We start from the raw sequence: 19,428 nt of genomic DNA, 5'->3' as shown, positions 1-19,428 counted from the left end.
TATGTACATTAAGTGCTTCTTCTGCCTTAGCAAGATATATCAGGCACACACGATGAATGGCCTCATTTACATGCATCCACTCTCAATGTCATGTTCAATAAAATGAAACCAGCACCAACCATCCACCTCAATGCCCTTATGACAATTCAATGGTTTAACATTTTCTTCTAACACAATTGCTTATACATTGATACAGTTTCCTTTACTCTGCACATTTTAGATATATAAGTCATACTGCAATATTTTACACAGCCTTTCATGCCTAAAAAAGACTATATGGGACCTCAAGATACAATGCTCTGAAGAGAGGTTTTATAATTATTGTACTAGCATGTTGTATCACCGTAAAACACTATGCCTTGAGATAGACAGGAAAAAATCTAATTTTTTGGGCTATATATTTTCAATGTCTATAAGATTTTCTTTGAATGATAAAGTATTATCATTAATATACTTAATGGCTGTTTCCTGCATCAGCAAGGTAGCACCAGGAGACGGACGAACAATGGGCTATCCACTATACATAAACGCCCATACTTGCACTTATACATACATATACATACACAAACACATATACATATGTACATGTTTATTCTTGCTTGCCTTCATCCATTCTCGGTGCTACCTCACCCCACAGGAAACAGCATCGCTACCCCTGGCTTCAGTGAGGTTGTGCGAAGAAAACAGATAAAAAAAGGCCACATTCTTTCACACTCAGTCTCTGGCTGTCATGTGTAATGCACCGAAACCACAGCTCCCTACACATCTCCAGGCCCCACAGACCATTCCATGAAACGATAAAGCATATCACCATAATTGGAATTATTTTTGTGTGTGGCGGGGTGGCGATAGGAATGGATGAAGGCAGCAAGTGTGGATAAGTACATGTGTATATATGTATATGTCTGTGTATGTATGGATACGTTGAAATGTATATGTATGTATATGTGCATGTGCGTGTTTATGTATATACATGTGTATGTGGGTGGGTTGGGCCATTCTTCGTCTGTTACCTTGCGATACCTCGCTAACGTGGGAGACGGTGGTCAAGTACAATAAACAAATAAATAAATAATTTTGATTATGTCATCGTAAACTACCTTTTAATTTGCATTATACAAATTGGGAAAAAAAAATTGTTTGCTGCTACCCCATAATTCTATACATCTACAGTAATCTAAGTCTGCATGTCCTCCAGATAAAATTTGCGGGAACAGATGATTCTAGGGGTGACAGATCATCCTTGCTTCGTCTCTCTCCCTCCCAGTGGCAACCATTCCACTCTACCACCACCTCAATCTCTCGTCACCAAATTCTATGGCAAGCCTATTAGGTATCGTTAGGAATACCTGTGATGAGGAAACATCTGTTGAATCTGAAAATTCTGGGGTGATGAAGATTACCCTTGTGCCCCTACCTCTCCCTCTAGGTAACCTTATTCCACCCCATCCAACTCCAGCAACAACTATATCACTTATTTCAGTACAACACCTTTTTCATTAAAGTTTCATTATATATGCAGTACAGCATACTATGATAAGTTGTTTCAGGTGCAATATAATCTATTCCTAAGGGCTACACTGAGGAAATTTTTGGTCATGAATTTAACCCGTTATAAAATGGAAGTGAATTGTGAAACATTATCCAGTAATGTAACCCTATTCTAAGTTTAGGTTTACCTGTATTTGTACAGACAAAGAACTATACCTTTTAGGATTATCCAAACATATTATTATATAACTCAACTGTCTGTTACCTACAGAATAAAGTCTCACTTCACACAGTCATATCTGTAGCATAGATTTTTATCAGTGTTATGTGGGATGTGCAAGATCTTTCCATACTTTCTTACTTAACATTTTCTCTTGCCCTGAGAGGTGATATTTGCAATAAGCTGTATTCAAATCGTATGAGCATCATGCCTTGAGTGATATCACTGGTTTAACCGTCCTTGTTTTGAAAGTCCACAACATCCAGGGAACCATTTGTTATTCTGCTATGTTTGCTGAAGATAAGGTCATCAGATATTATCAATGAGACCTTTCCTTCTGCTTCTTTCTAGATGATGGGGTATACTTTTGTCCGGTATTCTGCAATGCTTATAATAAATTCCTTCAATACCTCCACAGCAAAGTTGTAGACATATCTCTACCACTTATACTGATATAGATATCATCTGATGATGCACAGTTTTCTGGTACTGTCATCAATTAATGGTTTACACCCACAATTACTTTTTACAGACAATACAGTGGCTCAAAATTTCAGTTACACAGTTTAAGGGTTAGAGAACATATCATCAGTGATGTACCAAATTCTTAAGCAGTCTTTACAATATTTCTGGCATTTTCTGGAGTCAAATGAAAAAACTGAGAAAGTGGAAGAGGTGCATGTACAGTTCCATGGCAAAGTGAACTACGCACCAGGCAATGGAAACTGCATGATTTACATCTTGAGATCTGTTTGTTGAAAAGTTGCATAATCATCTTCCTAATTTCACAGTTACTCCTACTTCATATAATTTGGATACTATATGACATCATGGTCACATTTGTCAATGCTTCAGCCAGATTTAAGTAAATCAACATTTTCTTTGTTATCAAATGCATTTACGAATCTGTTAAGGCAATCAAGCAAATAAAAAGGTACAACTTTTCTGCTCTGGAACCATATTGCCCTGAACATGTGTTGACTTCAGGAAGTAAAAGAACTTGAAGTATGGGACTTTCTCAAAATTGTTATGATGTCATTTAAGATATTTTCTTTACTTTGATTTTTGCTAAATGAACACTAATTCAAAATATGTTAGTATCTAACTCATCATCTTATCAAGTCCCTCCATCCAAAGTTCTAGCCCATCACTTTCAATGCAAATGTATAATTTTGTGCTGCTGCAGTCATACTATGTGAATCTCTTTTGCAACTAAAAAGACAAATAAGGGGAGGAATAAAGAAAAAGACATATCAACTACATGAATGGTTCAGCAGCAGGATGGACAGTGGTACTCACATTTCAAGGGAGCATAAAGAATCCCACATTTACAACAACAAACTCTTACATTTATCTTCCCAATGTTAGTTAATCTTTTTAATCTTTGTGAGCCTATATTTAATTTCTTCCAAGACAAACTAAACAAAACCTTAAGCATGTTAAAAAGCAATTTCATGTCAGTGACCCAGTGTAAAACCTGATAAATGGTCAACTGTACTCTTTGTCTCCTCTGCCAATGAAAATTTAATACTCATTCTAATCTCTGCTAATGATGATAATGTCTGGGACTGTACTTAGGGGACACCATATGCTTTCTTCTTTGCATCAGTATTATGCATACTGTCTACTCTGACACTACAACCATGTTTGTTTCACAATCTGTGTTTTGTTAGCTTTCCAGTGCCTCTGCAATTTCACTAATAACTGTGTACATGAAGGGCAGGATCATTTCACAGTGATGCTGTGCTCCCCATCCAAAAGTTTTTTTTTGTCTATTTCCATATCAAAATTTGTTTGCTTCAGAAAGAAAAAACCTTAACAGGCAATGTTAATGCAATGGGCCAGTAGATTTTTTTTAACTGCTTTGCTTCCCCTTTCATGAAGTAATGGCTATGCAGGTCAATGCTATAATTTCTGAAATAAAAGCAGGCCCTCCCTGCGGCGAGTAATTAGTGTCCAAGTTAGTGCTTAGCTTTTTTTTTTTTCTTCTCATTTACTGAGTTGATGTGGAAGCCCCACAGTATAACACTGAAATAAACTATTTGGAAGGTGGGAAATCACTATTCAAGGAGGCATCTGAACATTTATCTCTGGGATGATTACTGGCTCATTTTAATGAGCCATGCTCTCTTCATCAATTAATAAGCTAATCTATAATATTTGTTTTTGAAGTCAACTTTATAAATGCACCGAGGTATTCTATTGTTCTTAATGCCATTTGTCTTCACTTTTCCTGAATTCTAAACTGAATTCCAAGTCAATGGTCAATCTCTTCACTTCTCTCGAGGTTTGTTTTCTTTTGCTTAGAGAACAGGTCTTTAAGATTCTCTACCTACTTTTACTTCTTTTTTGTATGGAAAGAATGCCACTAATTTTCTGTTATGTTGTGATCTGAGTAGTGTGTCTGATTTCATGACACCAATAATGAAGTCTACATTCTTTGTGAAAACCTGATCCACATGCATTATCCCTTGTGACTGGTTCTTCTATACAGTTGTAAAGTAGTAACTTTTTCTTCTTTGGGTATACTTATATATGTTGTTGTCTCCTGTTCATATTCTTCTTTACATGCATAAAACAATATGCACAAATACAAAGCAATATAATATTATAACCATGAACAAACCACACATGGTCAGACTCCTTCCTCCAGATCTCAATCCAAACCAATCTTCCTGAACTAGAAAAGTCCCTATATTTCTAACTACAAAGCTTTAATTACTAATAATCCTAAGACCAAACTGGTCTTTTTTAATCCATTTCCAACTTCTTCTTCCTACTGATAAATATAGAAAATTCATTACCTTCTGTTGAGCCAGGCGGAAGGACTTGTTAAAATGCTGATCCACCTGAAACTGCTGCCGCTCCTTCTCCTCCCTTTCCCGCCGCTCTTTGTCTCTCCTCTCCCTCTCCTCCCTTTCTCTTCGTTCCCTCTCCCGCTCAGTTCTCTCTCTCTCCATTTTCTCTTTATTAATTCTTTCCTTTTCACGGGCTTCAGCCTCACGCCTCTCCCTGTAACACAAAGTATTATATGAATAACATGTTATCAATCATCTCAAACTTAAAAAAAAATTCTTAGTGACCAGAATGCATGCCTGGTCAAGACACTCTATATCTTCTACTGATAAGGCTTTAAAATACTAAAATTCTTAAAGGATTATTTCTTAAGCTAAGCGGGACAGATCATCACAAATAATAGGGATGCACTCAATGATACAAATTTCTTACAGGGTAAACAATATACAATAAAAGATATAAAGATGTGAATGTGTAAGCCTTAATTAAGCAAGCATCAATTGATCAAGTGTATCAGTACAGTATTGCAAATCTTATTTATGGAGAAATCTGTACCACAAATATGATACATAATACACACTTACTGCTGATTACAGTACCAAGGCATTTTTTAACAACACTTCTTAATATAATGGTTATAAAATGCCATACCCCCTGTGAAATAAAAACATGGCAAATGAAATGACCTAAAATGACTAGAATTTCTTTTGTTGTTTCCAAATGTGTAACCCAAAAGTCTGTTCCATCATTTTACGAACTTGAGGGTACAATATGAGTAGCGTAATATATCATAAAGATAAACTTTGACAAAATCGATTCTAAGCATTTTGAACAACATAATATTTGCTTTCTGTGTTTAAGAGATAGAAATATCTTCAACACAAAGAAATACAATCAAACAGTATTATTAAGCTCATATAATTTAACATATCTAGAGTCACCTAAAGATTTCCTGCCAATCTGAGCCTCAACATATATAAAAATGAAAGCATCCAGAGGACTGTAAAAGTCAATATGATCACAAAGAACTACTGCATAAAACAGCTACATCAAACACTCAAATACAACCTTAGTAAACATCACCTTAGCTCATAAATGCAAGGCCAACCACAGACAACCCACTTCATAAAAGCTTATTTAACACTGTCATTAATAAGGGTACTGGGAATATGCCTGAGTCTAACAAGAGGTCACTGAAGGAACAGGATGCTGCAACTAATCAATGATTAAGATAATTTCAGAAAAATCATGTTAGACAATATTCAATTTTTAAGCCAACTGTTTCTGATATTTGTTCTACTTCAATTCTACTCTTATTGTTGATTATTACATCAGTTATCAATACCAAATAACTTGCGTTTAATCATTTGCTGGTTGAAGTATATGATATATTCCTAGCTAATGAACACTTAGCTAAGACTATGATAATCTGCTAACACACCATCTACAACCTAACAAATTTCAAATATAAGTGGAATGCCACCTTTACCATATAATTTGTGAAGTGTCAGTTCAAAAGCCAAAGCCAATACAAACTAACACTACCATCACTACTCACAGAACAATTAGAGCAGAGTCCAAAACCACATGAGCCAACAAACATAACATACCCAGTGAAAAAAAAAAAAAACAAAGCCAACTCTGTTCACTGTAACGCCAACAACGTCTAAAACAAAGAAAAATCTAATAAAGTCCAAAACATAACTAAAGATAATCCATAACACAAGATTTAAGTATCCACAACACAACCAGAACTAACTCCATAACACATCCAACTAGAACTAAGTCTACAACACCACTACACAAACAGTTCAAACTGTCCACAACACAAAACCCCTGTCCACAGCACAAACAAAAACAGTATCAATATAATACAAGCAAAACAACAATCCAAAAGACAAAACTAATACAGTCCACAATACAGAACTACTACTGTCTACACCACAAAGTTCGAAAGGCACAAATCTAAAACAAACAAAACTTACGCTATCCACAAAAACAAAACCAAGTGTCCAAAAAAACAAATAAAATTAACACTGTCCACAATAAACAAAACCAACAATATATAATACAACCAAGAGCAATAATATACACGCAAAAAAAAAAACTATAAAAAACCGGGGGATAAATGTCGACACCACCTTAAACCAAGTCTCAAAACGACAACGCTGTCAGGGTCTACGATACAATGATACCCAACATGATACAAACATGGCTAACAATGTTCATGACACAAGCACAGCTAAAGTCTTCAAAACACAAATATCCAGGATATTTTTTTTTTCTTTTGTAGCATAAGCTCGAAGCAGAGACTCAAACCCTCATCAAGGCCAATACTTAATGGAACAAAAATAAAATACAGTGGGCTAGGCATACACAGTTTAACTCGAAAAATTTATTTCAATGAGACAAAGTATGATAGTTCCTGAAAGAGAGGGTGTAAGATGATTCCATGCACCACTTTTAACATGGCATGTCACGATGATAGTATTTCCTTCAACAAGTACACCAATCATGACAATCACAGCATAGTGTCCATGACAACCTTAATTCACAAATTACTAATACTTAGACTTGTACTGATCCTTCAAAACATTATAAAACGCTCAATATTTCAATAGTAGAGAACTAAATGGGACAAAGCATGATACAAAAATAAAAAGTTGGCACAACTAGGAGAGAAGCGACACTAGGCAGACATCAACAGTAAATATGAGAAAGTTTTCGAGATTTATTATTTATATGGTATGCAACAAGCAAGACGTTGCTTTAGTAATCACAAAATCCTTTTTTGAAGCATTATATATATATATATATATATATATATATATATATATATATATATATATATATATATATATAATTTCCGGACTCAGCCCGCCTGTGCTTATACCGCGAGTGAAAAGACACCTTTGACAAGTCTTCACCATAAGCTGATGACGAAGTCATGGAAAGCACTTCAAAAGAGTTTACCATTTCCCTGAAACGGGAAGCAGCGCAACCTTTAATCAAAGCTGCAGGAGTGCGAATGATATTTTTGCGTTACGAGGAGTAAGCTTTATACTCGTGTTGCATCATCTTTTCACCTTGTATTTTACTTGCTATGTCTTTATTCCTATTTAAACATGAACACGTACAAACACATCCATTTACTGACCAGCCTCGAAAAGAGGATGAATACTTGGGATGGGTGTGGTCCGAATACCACACCTCAGATTCGATCTCATACAAGCCCATGATAACTTACGGTCAGTAATGCTAACTGCTATGCCATGGAGGCCTGTGTGTGTGTGTAGCACTTGACCCAATCCAATGACATTATATTTTCCAAAGAACACACAAACATGCTCATGAAACTACTAATAAAAATCCAACCACAGACCAACCACATCCTCAGAGAGGAAAGTAATGATAAACATACCAAAACCCATTCTGAAACAACTGCTCACTTACTTTCACTCCCACTGACACATGCAAGGCAATTAACACCTTGAGGAACTCTTCCGCAACAGACCTTGACAATACATCAAGCTTTCACGTAAAACTATTTGCCCAAATTGCAATCACATCACTTTTACTGGTACAGTATATTCAATCACTCCTAACACAGAAAAAAAAAAAAAAATCTAATATCCGGCAGCTTGCTAACGCAGTACCTATCTTAAAACTCTCCAACCCAGTCATCTCCCCCGTCTTTACCGCCCTTATATTGCTTGTCTTCATGATCGAAACTCTATGAAGACCTTACCTACGAGATAATCAAGCAAGATTCTCACTTTCACCAACACAACGTTGGTTGACCTAATCGCTCCACTACCATACTTACAAAACACACAGACCTCACACACAACGTATCCCAAGATGTCTTCGATCAACCCCAACCTTCCGTCCATATAAAGTATCACAGGCGACAAACATCAGCAAGGCATTGGACACCGTCCTCCGACATTTCCTCTCAAGATACTTGATTCTCCACCCTCTCCGACAACAACAAAAAGAGGTTGGACAACTTCATAGCTGGCTGCCAAACTAGTCACTCAGAAATGCTTCACCTCTAAGAGCCTTTTTCCCAAAAGAGCAAACCTTTCTGCAAAAATCTTCATATCGCTTCCCACACGACCTTCCATCACCTCCCGCTGAATACATTTCGATGTTCCACTCATATGTAGACGACCTTACAATCATTCACTTCACAGCACCCTAGCAAAATGCAAGCAAAAATAACATGCAACACTACACCGCGCAATTGGAACAGTGGTTCATTTATAAGACTGCCTACAACTCCACATTAGTTCTTGGGTATCTTCTTAAATCCTAACAGACGCGAGTCCAAATGCTCCCACTCAACAAAACCCCAAATGTTCTAGGCACCACGCTGGACACATGTAAATCACCATATTTCATAAAAAAATCAACACTCATGCAACAAACAAATGCCCTTAAAACTCGCACTGCACTGAATATGGATAAGAAAAATTAATCAGTAACTCCTACAAACAGTTCACCTGTCCCAGCAAATATATCGATGATGCAAGTCATACAAAGCGGAGCAATAAGAAGAATCACCAGCTGACTAGCACCAAAGAAAACACTAAACACCTACACCACAAAGCAAAGTTCCTCCCACTACAATCCTACCTCAACATGCTCGCCAACATCACTAATTCTTTCCCATAGAATCTATAACTAACCACCAACCTGAAGCAGAATATGAAAGCTTTCCCCTAATTCGTATATCACACTACATCCCCAACATTCACAACACTGAAGAATTATACACAAAATCATCCGACGAACACTAAACAAACGCCCCCCAACCTAGTCTTACCCTATCAGATATACATCCACCGACAACCGAACTTCCCAGACGTTCAAGTTTCACTATCTCGTCTAAACCCATTTCTACAAAACAAAAACCGATTCAATAATCTATAACTAAATATAGTGACAACTTAAAAGAAATTTCTCTTGAGAATAATAAAATTTATAAGCAATAATTATGCTTAAGTGGTTAGTCAAAATTTTGCTCAAAAAGTTGATACAAACGTAATGAAATAGCTCTATGAAGGGATGAAATCAGTGGATTTCTATGAAACTTTTAGTATATCATCAGATCACCACAAAATCATAAACAGTATCATGTACAAACGTATCAGTAACATTTCTTCATCAGGTTGTTCATGAAACAAAATTACTGAAAACATCTCAATTCGATACTAAGTTACGACACTAAGATTTCGCCTTGACCCAATCTCCGCCAACACTCACTGTCCATGACAACCTCAGCAAAAACTATGACGCAACCTATGACACTGACTATAATCAGCAAACTATAAAAACTACACCCATTACTGCCAATAACATAATCTCAGCAACATTACCCAAAACAAACCATAAATCTATAACACCACGTCCAGCAAAACAGGTAAACACCGTTATCAAACAAGAGCAAACACATCCAAAACCAAATCAAAAGCCATCACACATCAAGTTAACCAAAGGTGACATAGTTCTTGACACAATGTGGGCACAACAATCTTTGCTTTGCCAGCACAGCCATCGCCATCAGAGAACATAACACCATCTCAGCCAAACCTACCTTAACTGCTAAAGTCGAACCATGCCTCTACACTCAACTAAGGTCTTTATCAACCAAACGCAATGCCATCCATGACCAACACATAAGAGAACGAGAAGCCTTTATCAACCAAAGACAATGCCAACCTGGGATGACACACTGGCTATAATTAAACCAGAACCGCCAACACTGTCCAACATATGCCTACTAAAACTGCACAAAAGAGCAACAACCTGCGATGTGCGCAACGTACAAAATAAACACTAGCCATCACTACAATACATCGTACTGTACACTGTTTTCGGGTGACTAAACACTTCTATCTGCCACCAACAAGCTTCCTTGGTGACTAAACGTGTCCACCCAACTGTTTGTTGTTGCAGGCGTCCACTCATCATATTATGCAATCTGGTTACTCTGGTACAGTACGAAAGATGTCCTGTTTTAAGAAGTATGCAAGGATCTTCCCACGGTTTCTTACATCGCCCTGAAGGCTGAACAAACATGGATCCTGACATTTATGATCTATAATGTCCACATTCCACCCAGTCTGTCATTTTCAGCAACAAGTTAGCTTTGTAAGCGTTTTTTTTCTAACATTAAAATGTGTGTAATATCTGCATACTGATGCGTAGTTCAATGCTTTGAGCCAATACTGTTAATTCAAATATTTCACCGAAACGATTCTTGTGGTTTTAAAGGATTTTTGAGTCGTTAAGGAAGCGTGGCAACATTTCAGGCCCTTTTCAGGTACATACCTAGTGAGTCTGGAGGGGGGGGGGGGGGGGGGGGCGCTTTCACTCCCAAAGGCCTTGGCTGGTATGAGGCGGTAAAAATCCTCTAAAACAATCAACAGTTTCACCAGACTTCCCAATATGCACTCCATTCCCTTCACAGATACTTTCCACCATATTCCCTAACCCAAGAACCCTTCACCCAAGCTATTGCTGAAATTCTTTGGTCTGGGTGAATTTGGACAATTACAGATTTTCGTTCCTGAATTAAGCTTCAGATATTTGATGTCCATTGTTTTGTTCGCCAAAGGTGAGGTCATCCAACCTCTCGACTACAAGATGTAATGTTATGTTCAGTCCTGTTTTCGTAAAGATTTCATTGTGCAACGATGTCCCTGTCCCTTTCCTACCCGAGCTGAAGTATGTACGTAATCAGAAAATAACAGCATACACTGTCCAGTTGCAACCCCATCCATCACCGTCCATAATTAGCAGAAGCTAAACCAATACTGCACATACAATTGAGAAAATAAGTTCACAAAACCAAAGCCATAATCGTGCTTTACAAAGCCATTTTAAAAACTGTTCATGACGTCACAAAATCCAGCATTATAAATAAGCAACCACAACACTAGGTGGCACAACCTAGAAATTTCAAAATTACACTACCGAAAATGCATATTATCGTTTCGTTTGCGCCGACCGATCGCCCCAAATACTGGCGTCCGTGTACCTTGGGTTTAATTACGCCCACACTTCATTCTAACTAGAGGATCCCTTTTTATGGAGTCAGAACTTTTGAGATTTTGTGAAAAGAAACGAAAATTGAATTTCAAAATCCTCACTTAGAGAAACGCGAACCACGTTCAGTGTTCTGTCATCTTTCTCTCTCTCTCTCTCTCTCTCTCTCTCTCTACACACACACACACACACACACACACTAACAGCTATAAAAAAAAAAATGGGGGGGATCTGTTCAAGCTGTGATCCAATATCTCGATTTTGTCGTTCACAAAGGTGTAATGATTTCCCTGTACTGTATGGGGAATGAGTTTTACACTCGTGGGGTCCCGGTGACCAGGTTTTGAATACTCAGGAAACGTTGAGAGCAAGAGTAGGTGATAACATACTTTCCTTATCTTACCACTGACGACCTGCCAACACAAAACTGCACACCCCCTACTGCCACGAGTTAGATACCATCATAATACTGCAACAAACATACATGACGACAGGGAAGGGATATAACATCGTCAAATATGTTGTAATTATTTCCTTAACTCCTCAACAAAAGACTAATTAATCACTGCATGATACCAATTAAACCCTGTCATTAAATCCAACAGTAAACGACAATCAGCTAACAAATGACAATGCAGAATCTATGTTTATCTTTACAAGTCACAGCTGAAAGAGAAAAAACGCGTAATCACAAATTTACGAGAAGTGTTACTATACTCGGAAAGGGAAAGATATTCCCATTCTCCCTGAACACAATCCTGTAACCCCTTACACCAGCCATGTACGGTACTGTTAGTAGTGAGAGGAGAACCAACATTACGAGCCACCCAACCAGCTGACCCTGGCTGGCTGCCTCCCCCGACACACGTCACCTGGCACCGTTACCTCGTGTCCCCAACATCTCTTACCTTACCAAACACTTTGTTAGGCGCCTGTAACGCATAGCAAGGCTAAACATTATTGTTTCAACCAAACTTGCAGCACGACGTTGTGACCAGTGGGTGAGCCGTCATGACCTATGACCACCTTTAAAGGAAGACAGGTCAAAAGTCACGCTATTGCACCAGTATCATACCGTCATGATCAAAATGGGTTAACCAGGGGACGTTCCTTTTGTTCAATGAGTGATATAAATAACTGAATTCAAGAGTCGCGAGATGTCTCAATTAGCAGTGAGAGTCTTCGTAAATTCCGGTACCCCTGCGTAGTACTCAAGTACTGGTGCCCAACATTAGCCATATACAGTAAGTGTATGTGGTCTTCGACTTTACCACTGAAGATTAAAAGATCTCTCGTTTTCGGTTGTTGGATGAAGCTTGACACTGACGGCCTTCATGACCTTGGCACTCGGTAAGCCTAAACCCCAACCGACCGACCAAAGTCTTCCAAATGAACATTTCCCTCCTGCTCTTCTTGCTTGTGCTGAGCTATCTCGCCTCGGATATTTAAGTTTTTTATATTATACATTAACATCCTAGTTCAACAGTTTCATTCCGCTAATACATAAATAACGTACGATGTATCACGCGCCCAATAATGTACAGAAAGGAATTTCACCCAAACCTCACCCGAAATAAACATAATCATGAAGAGCATTCAACTCAATAACATAAAAAATACACCCTTGGAGACGCGTGTAAACAGGCAGACACTAAAAACGCTGAAGAATCAATAACAATTACGACAAAAAAAGCAGAAATTCATCCTTAATATTCCCCCTGTTACATTCTCGCCTGTGCCTGACACACAGCACCACACCAACGTAAGCGCAAAAACTGCTTTAGGCAGCAAAAGCAGCACCAGGTGGACGGGTCAGGCGGCTCTGCCAACAGTGGCGTGGCGTGTGTACGCATAGTGTCGGCGGGAGCCACAGTGACAAGACCGTGTAAAAAAAAAAAAAAAAAAAAAAAAAAAAAAAAAAAAAGGTGAAGGGAATGCAACTCAGGCGAGTCCACTTACGTTAAGGGAAACCACTGTGGAGCTCCCTTACTACTCGATATTATGGCCGTTTATTGATTATGTCCATCAAGCTGCCTCAATTCGCTGGAGTGGTTCACCTGAGGTATTTGGATGTGTGTGTGTGTGTGTGTGTGTGTGTGTGTGTGTGTGTGTGTGTGTGTGTGTGTGAGAGAGAGAGAGAGAGAGAGAGAGAGAGAGAGAGAGAGAGAGAGAGAGAGAGAGAGAGAGAGAGAGAGAGAGAGAGAGAGAGAGAGATTTGAGAGATGAAAACATCCCAACCCCACCTCTAACCATCACTTAAGCCGGAACCAAGACTACTAGATGCGATGGCGTGACCTCTGCTGACCTGACCACTGACCGCATTTCTGACAAGTGAACCGCAAATCACAGTTACTATCCATATGATCACAAATCACCAACGCTTAACTACACCCAACTGGTTGAATGACTGAGAAGTACAACGCTTGTTTAGTGGCAGGTTTAGCCTCTACCGGTGTAGGTCGGTCTCTGACCAAGCTTCCTCTTGCTACTCGTCAAACCGTTATTGGCCGCAGCCCCTACGTCCCTCCACGACCTAGCAGCCCAGAGTTTCTTCTAGCCGTTCATCAACTGAATTCACGATCTATTCCAATCTTGTCCATAATGTTTCACAGACTTTATGGTGTGTGTCGAGTCAACGAGTCGTTTATGTGTTCTCTTCCTGTACCTGAGGCAGCCTCTGACCTCAATGGTTACTTCATGAGTCTTCCATTACTGTCGTGCCAAAGGAAATGACAAATGAACATATATATATATATATATATATATATATATATATATATATATATATATATATATATATATATATATATATATATATTTCTTTCATACTATTCGCCATTTTCCGCGTTAGCGAGGTGGCGTTAAGAACAGAGGACTGGATTCTATTACCCTCTGCCTCCCTCGAGATTTTGGAAAAGGCATTTTCCGTGAATATCAAGGAAATCAGGTCCTTCAAATATCTATGTATATGAAGGCACTCGTTCTCAGCCAGGGAAGGTAAAATCCTCACAAACTTGTTTGCCTTGAAGAAATATTCAATTAACTGATCAACTTTACTCCCCAAAAAAGTTGAAACAAAAATATAAGCTTGGTATTTTCATGGATATAATAACAAGGTATATAACTACATCTTTAACATCTCAATAACATTATGTAATCCGAGGCTTTACGATAAAAAGACTGCATATAAAGAGCAATGGCACAATTACTTGCTCATTTCCCTGTTCCATCTCAAGCGAGAGGGAGAAAGAGAGGAGACTGTCTATGTGAACCTTGTACAGGATTGTACCAATGAGTTGGGCTTTCGCGCAGTTGTAGAATATATTATAATCTGCATTTTACACTCAGTCGCTAGTAAGTTTCAGTTTGCCTAATTCCAAACCATGAACTTAAGTGCATCACTAGCTGACGAGAGGTATCACGTCATCTGCTATAACTTTATGCCAAGTCATATCAAATGCAATCAAAAATTCTAAAAATTTTCAAGAATTGATAATTCAAATTTTGGAAAAGAACGTATAACATGGATAACTTCCATTAAGATTCCAAACTGATCTTTCTCTTAAAACTGTCTAGAAAACCCAAGAACGACAAACAAAAGCGTTCGTTCCTCACCCACGGCATGGATGTAACTGACCATTTGGGACAATCAGCAGATGCCTCTGCTGCTCGCCCAAACAGCGGGACAGCCTCCCCTAATCTTTCACTGGCAAATAGCGTGCGCTACAGTTGTTGGGTGGTAAACTCTTACTATATATATTTACAGGCGTCTCCTTGCCATATACTCACATGAGTCTCCTACAAGTGGTATCAGCGTCTTCATCTCCTTAAACAGCTGTCAGTATGTGATTGACAGGCTGGCTGGAATCGGCTGTACGTCTACATGGTCCTCTTCATTTGCCCATTTAAACTAACTAGCACTTCTTACTGCCACCAACAGCTGCGTTATAACAGACCCTAAATAGTTAACCCGTCTCCATTTTTCTCTACAATGTGTGGTTTGCAAATCTACTCAAGTCCCAAACCCATAAACAAGGAAAATGCCGACATTCCAATGAAATCTATAACGTCAATATTTACCACGGGTAATGCAGGTACCTAAACCCGGCCTGTATATAAAGGGTTGCTGATGAAGGATGCAACATACAAATCTACAAAATCAACTTAAAAGTTTGTAAACAATGAATGAAGTGTATGGTATCTTTGACCTCTTAAGCGTGACGGTCTGTCCCCTAGGGATAACGGGATGACCTTTGACCTGACTCAAAGGGTCAGGTCAAAGGTTACGCCATCGTCCCCATGGATAGTACCAATGTGGTCAAGGGGATTACCTCGGTGGGAAAAGGAAACATCAGTGTCTGGCATATATATATATAAAAAAAAAAAAACTCACATACAGATTGACATGTATACAACAATGCTGCTCACTAATATAACCTAACGAGCCCCGAGTACGAATCCCACAAAAATCAACCGGCTGACAACACAACGGTCCGACCTCCCCTTTCGGGCTGGTCGATCAATGGGTACCTGACGCATAATATATGTACGTACAAAGGTTAAGAGATAGGTTTACATAAGTTTATAAAACTTTCCACGTTAATACAAATAGTAATCGCAAACCTTTTTATTTACAACAATCGTACATACAAGCTAGTATAAACGCACACACACAGAAAACCTCTGTCGTGTGAACTACGGAAATTAACAATAAAACAATATATTCATAGCAAAAACCATAATGGCACCAAATCAGTGGGAAACTGCAAACCCTTCAATATATACCGATAACCAGTCGGACTACAGACACGACCAAGTGTCGGTGGGGAAACTAATCGGTATAAGGTATATATATATATATATATATATATATATATATATATATATATATATATATATATATATATATATATATATATCCCTGGGGATAGGGGAGAAAGAATACTTCCCACGTATTCCCTGCGTGTCGTAGAAGGCGACTAAAAGGGGAGGGAGCGGGGGGCTGGAAATCCTCCCCTCTGGTTTTTTTTTTTTTTTCCCAAAAGAGGGAACAGAGAATTGGGCCAGGTGAGGGTATTCCCTCAAAGGCCCAGTCCTCTGTTCTTAACGCTACCTCGCTAATGCGGGAAATGGCGAATAGTTTGAAAGAAAATATATATATATATATATATATATATATATATATATATATATATATATATATATTGGAAGTTTAATCTTTCACTCAAGAATGTTGTAATGTTCTTGATGTTCAACAAAGACCAATATCGTTTATAATCAAATAAAACAAATTTCAGGATACTTTGTTTATGCATTAGCTTCACGTCTGGAGGTATCCAATTAATATCATTCATTGCAACAATACTTAGTAACCTGATATTCATTAACAAGCCTCCATACTTCCTTGACGACACACATTAACCATTTACAAAACGACAATACAAGCGAGCAATGCTGGTCACCATCTCCTGACATTCAGCAAGTCCTCTTACTCGAGCTAAAATATTTATTACTCGTGACCTCGCTAACATATGAAGCAAGCAGGTCAGCATGAACAGTTGAGGGAAACCAAGAGAAATGTTAATCAGAGGAGCCATGTTTGGAGAACAGACGCGATTTTAGGTGTGAATATGACGAAGAACCGTAGGTTGAAGTATAAGCCTTCTTCACATAATGCTACTTCCGGTGGCCACTTGACCAATTTCAACCATTTTCAACGGTATAACGCTGGCAGAAACGCATCCATTTCTAACATGAGCCAGGCTGCACAGCTTATATCAAATGGCGACTTACAGCCTCAAGCAGCCCGGTAGATCAGGTCCTCGCAAGAGAACTTTTATGGCAGACTGCTGAATGGCCTGCATTCCCCCAAATAGGACGACGAACAAAACTATCAATAACCTTACCATATACCACTTGGAATCTTGCAATGTCCTCCAGCCTCGGGGCTAGGTCAACACTCGTGAGGACTTAGTTTACCATACTGTTAGATGCAACAAATCCCACTTAGGTGTTTGGTGTGAACCTTGCCAAGTGTCCACAAAACAAACCCTCCAAACGCCCTCAATGTTCTCACCTTGCAATGTCCACAACTAATCAGTAACTAACATGGTCGCTAAACCCAGCAAACTCGAGCAAACAACTAAACCTAAGGCGCCATTAGCAACAACTTAACTGCAGGTAACAACGGCCAAAAGTCGAGCCAATAAACAGTACCCACAACACGGCCCAGCCAGCATTGGACACAAATCCCCCCAGGTAACACTGGTTATGGCACAGGCCCAACACAAGCCAAGCTCTCTGGCAACCGAACCGAAACGCACCCTAGCCTAACTGACGACGTCAGCCAACACTGAACATAAGCTATTACGGGCCCCCTAAACACTGTAAACAACCAGAATAAATCACAGGCAATTAAATACCACATAAATTCCTATGGATAATATTAGCTAAACTAGATACTCCTGGCAATAATGGCCACACAGCCCATCACACGGCAACTACGAGCGTCCGTCCCTCCATTATCTGCTCACCAGTTGGCAACATCCGGCCACTATACACTACCGGGAGGATCCAGCACTACAGTCGACACAATGATCTTCATGACAAGACAATATTAAGAGATAACAGGCTTTTCCGTATTACCGTATCAAGTAGAGATAGCCGGGATTTACTCGCGTGGCGAGGCTTCGAGGCTTCTCGCTCCTCCCCAAACACCACTCCAACCCTTTACATGCTGCCGGGGATCAGCATTATTACACCTGCTCGAAACAAATACTAGAAATATTCAGTATAAATAACCTTACTGGCTGGTCATACGGGACACAGGCTTTGCTAACACCTTCATAATTACAGTTAGTCATTCATGAGGCAGTAATACGGATGATTAAATAGAAATGACAGCAAAACTACAAGGCCAACATGAAAGAGCAAGCTATGCATCTCCGGGCGGGAGGACGGGCGGCCAGGTGACTGAAGGTCATGGGAAGGACTTCACCATCCCCCACTACTCTCTTCACACACACCACCACTACCACTCTCCTTCCATCCTCTCTTACTTTCCCATCATGACCCATATCGTCCAGCTACCCAAAAGTTTATTATATATATATATATATATATATATATATATATATATATATCCACTTTCATGTAAATGACCTTTGAACCTTGATGCGAGCTAGTCTGCCAAAAAGAAGAAAAGCAGACTCGCTTTAATTCGTTAAGGGGAATAACCTCCATGGAAAAAAACATCCCTTGCTTGTGACTCTTATTAACAAGACACGTCTCGGCGCTGGAGAGAGGCAGGTGTTACAGGATCTTGAACTTTAACAGTTCCATCTAAAAAGTATTTCTCAACATATAAAGGACTTCTATTTCAATAGTAGATTGTTTTCCTTCAGAATATGATGAAGTATTTGTACAGGTTACATGTGCAGACTTGTGTTACTTAATTTAACTCCTGTAGCACGCTCGCAAAGCAAGGCCCCACACTAACAGGCTTCGTAATCCAATCAGCAACACCTTTACCTTACAACCAAACAGCTTCCAACATTTGTGCAATGCGGTCGTCCGTCAAATACCAAACGACATAAAAGTAGGAAGAACACAGCAACCAGAATATTGTCTCCAGTCACATTCAATTATGGACATAATGCACGAAGTGTCCGATATGCTGACTCAAGGCAATAGGAAACACTGGACGTGAAACAGGTATATGGGTCTTATACATCAGCTTCTTTCACTCTAATCACACCCGCAATTACACTCAACCCGATCACCGGCTACACTCATTTCCCAGAACCTGTTGGCAAAGACACACGAACCGACGCATGGATTACCTCTTGCATTATATAAAGGGCTTTAAA

The 19,428-nt window shown here is 39.0% G+C and overlaps 1 protein-coding gene across 6 annotated transcripts in view; it reads right to left on the bottom strand.

Annotated features, from left to right (window-relative positions):
• The window catches only part of LOC139758004 (uncharacterized), a 711,662-nt gene that overhangs the window by 39,604 nt on the left and 652,630 nt on the right, over window positions 1–19,428 (bottom strand). For all 6 annotated transcript variants that reach the window (XM_071678987.1, XM_071678988.1, XM_071678989.1 and 3 more), the window contains exon 9: window positions 4,516–4,723. In XM_071678987.1, coding sequence (XP_071535088.1) covers window positions 4,516–4,723 — 208 coding nt within the window. The remainder of the gene's footprint in view (window positions 1–4,515; window positions 4,724–19,428) is intronic.

Source organism: Panulirus ornatus, chromosome 29 (genome assembly GCF_036320965.1).
Source record: "Panulirus ornatus isolate Po-2019 chromosome 29, ASM3632096v1, whole genome shotgun sequence".
Taxonomy (NCBI): Eukaryota; Metazoa; Arthropoda; class Malacostraca; order Decapoda; family Palinuridae; genus Panulirus; species Panulirus ornatus.
This window is presented reverse-complemented; position numbering and strand designations above follow the sequence as displayed.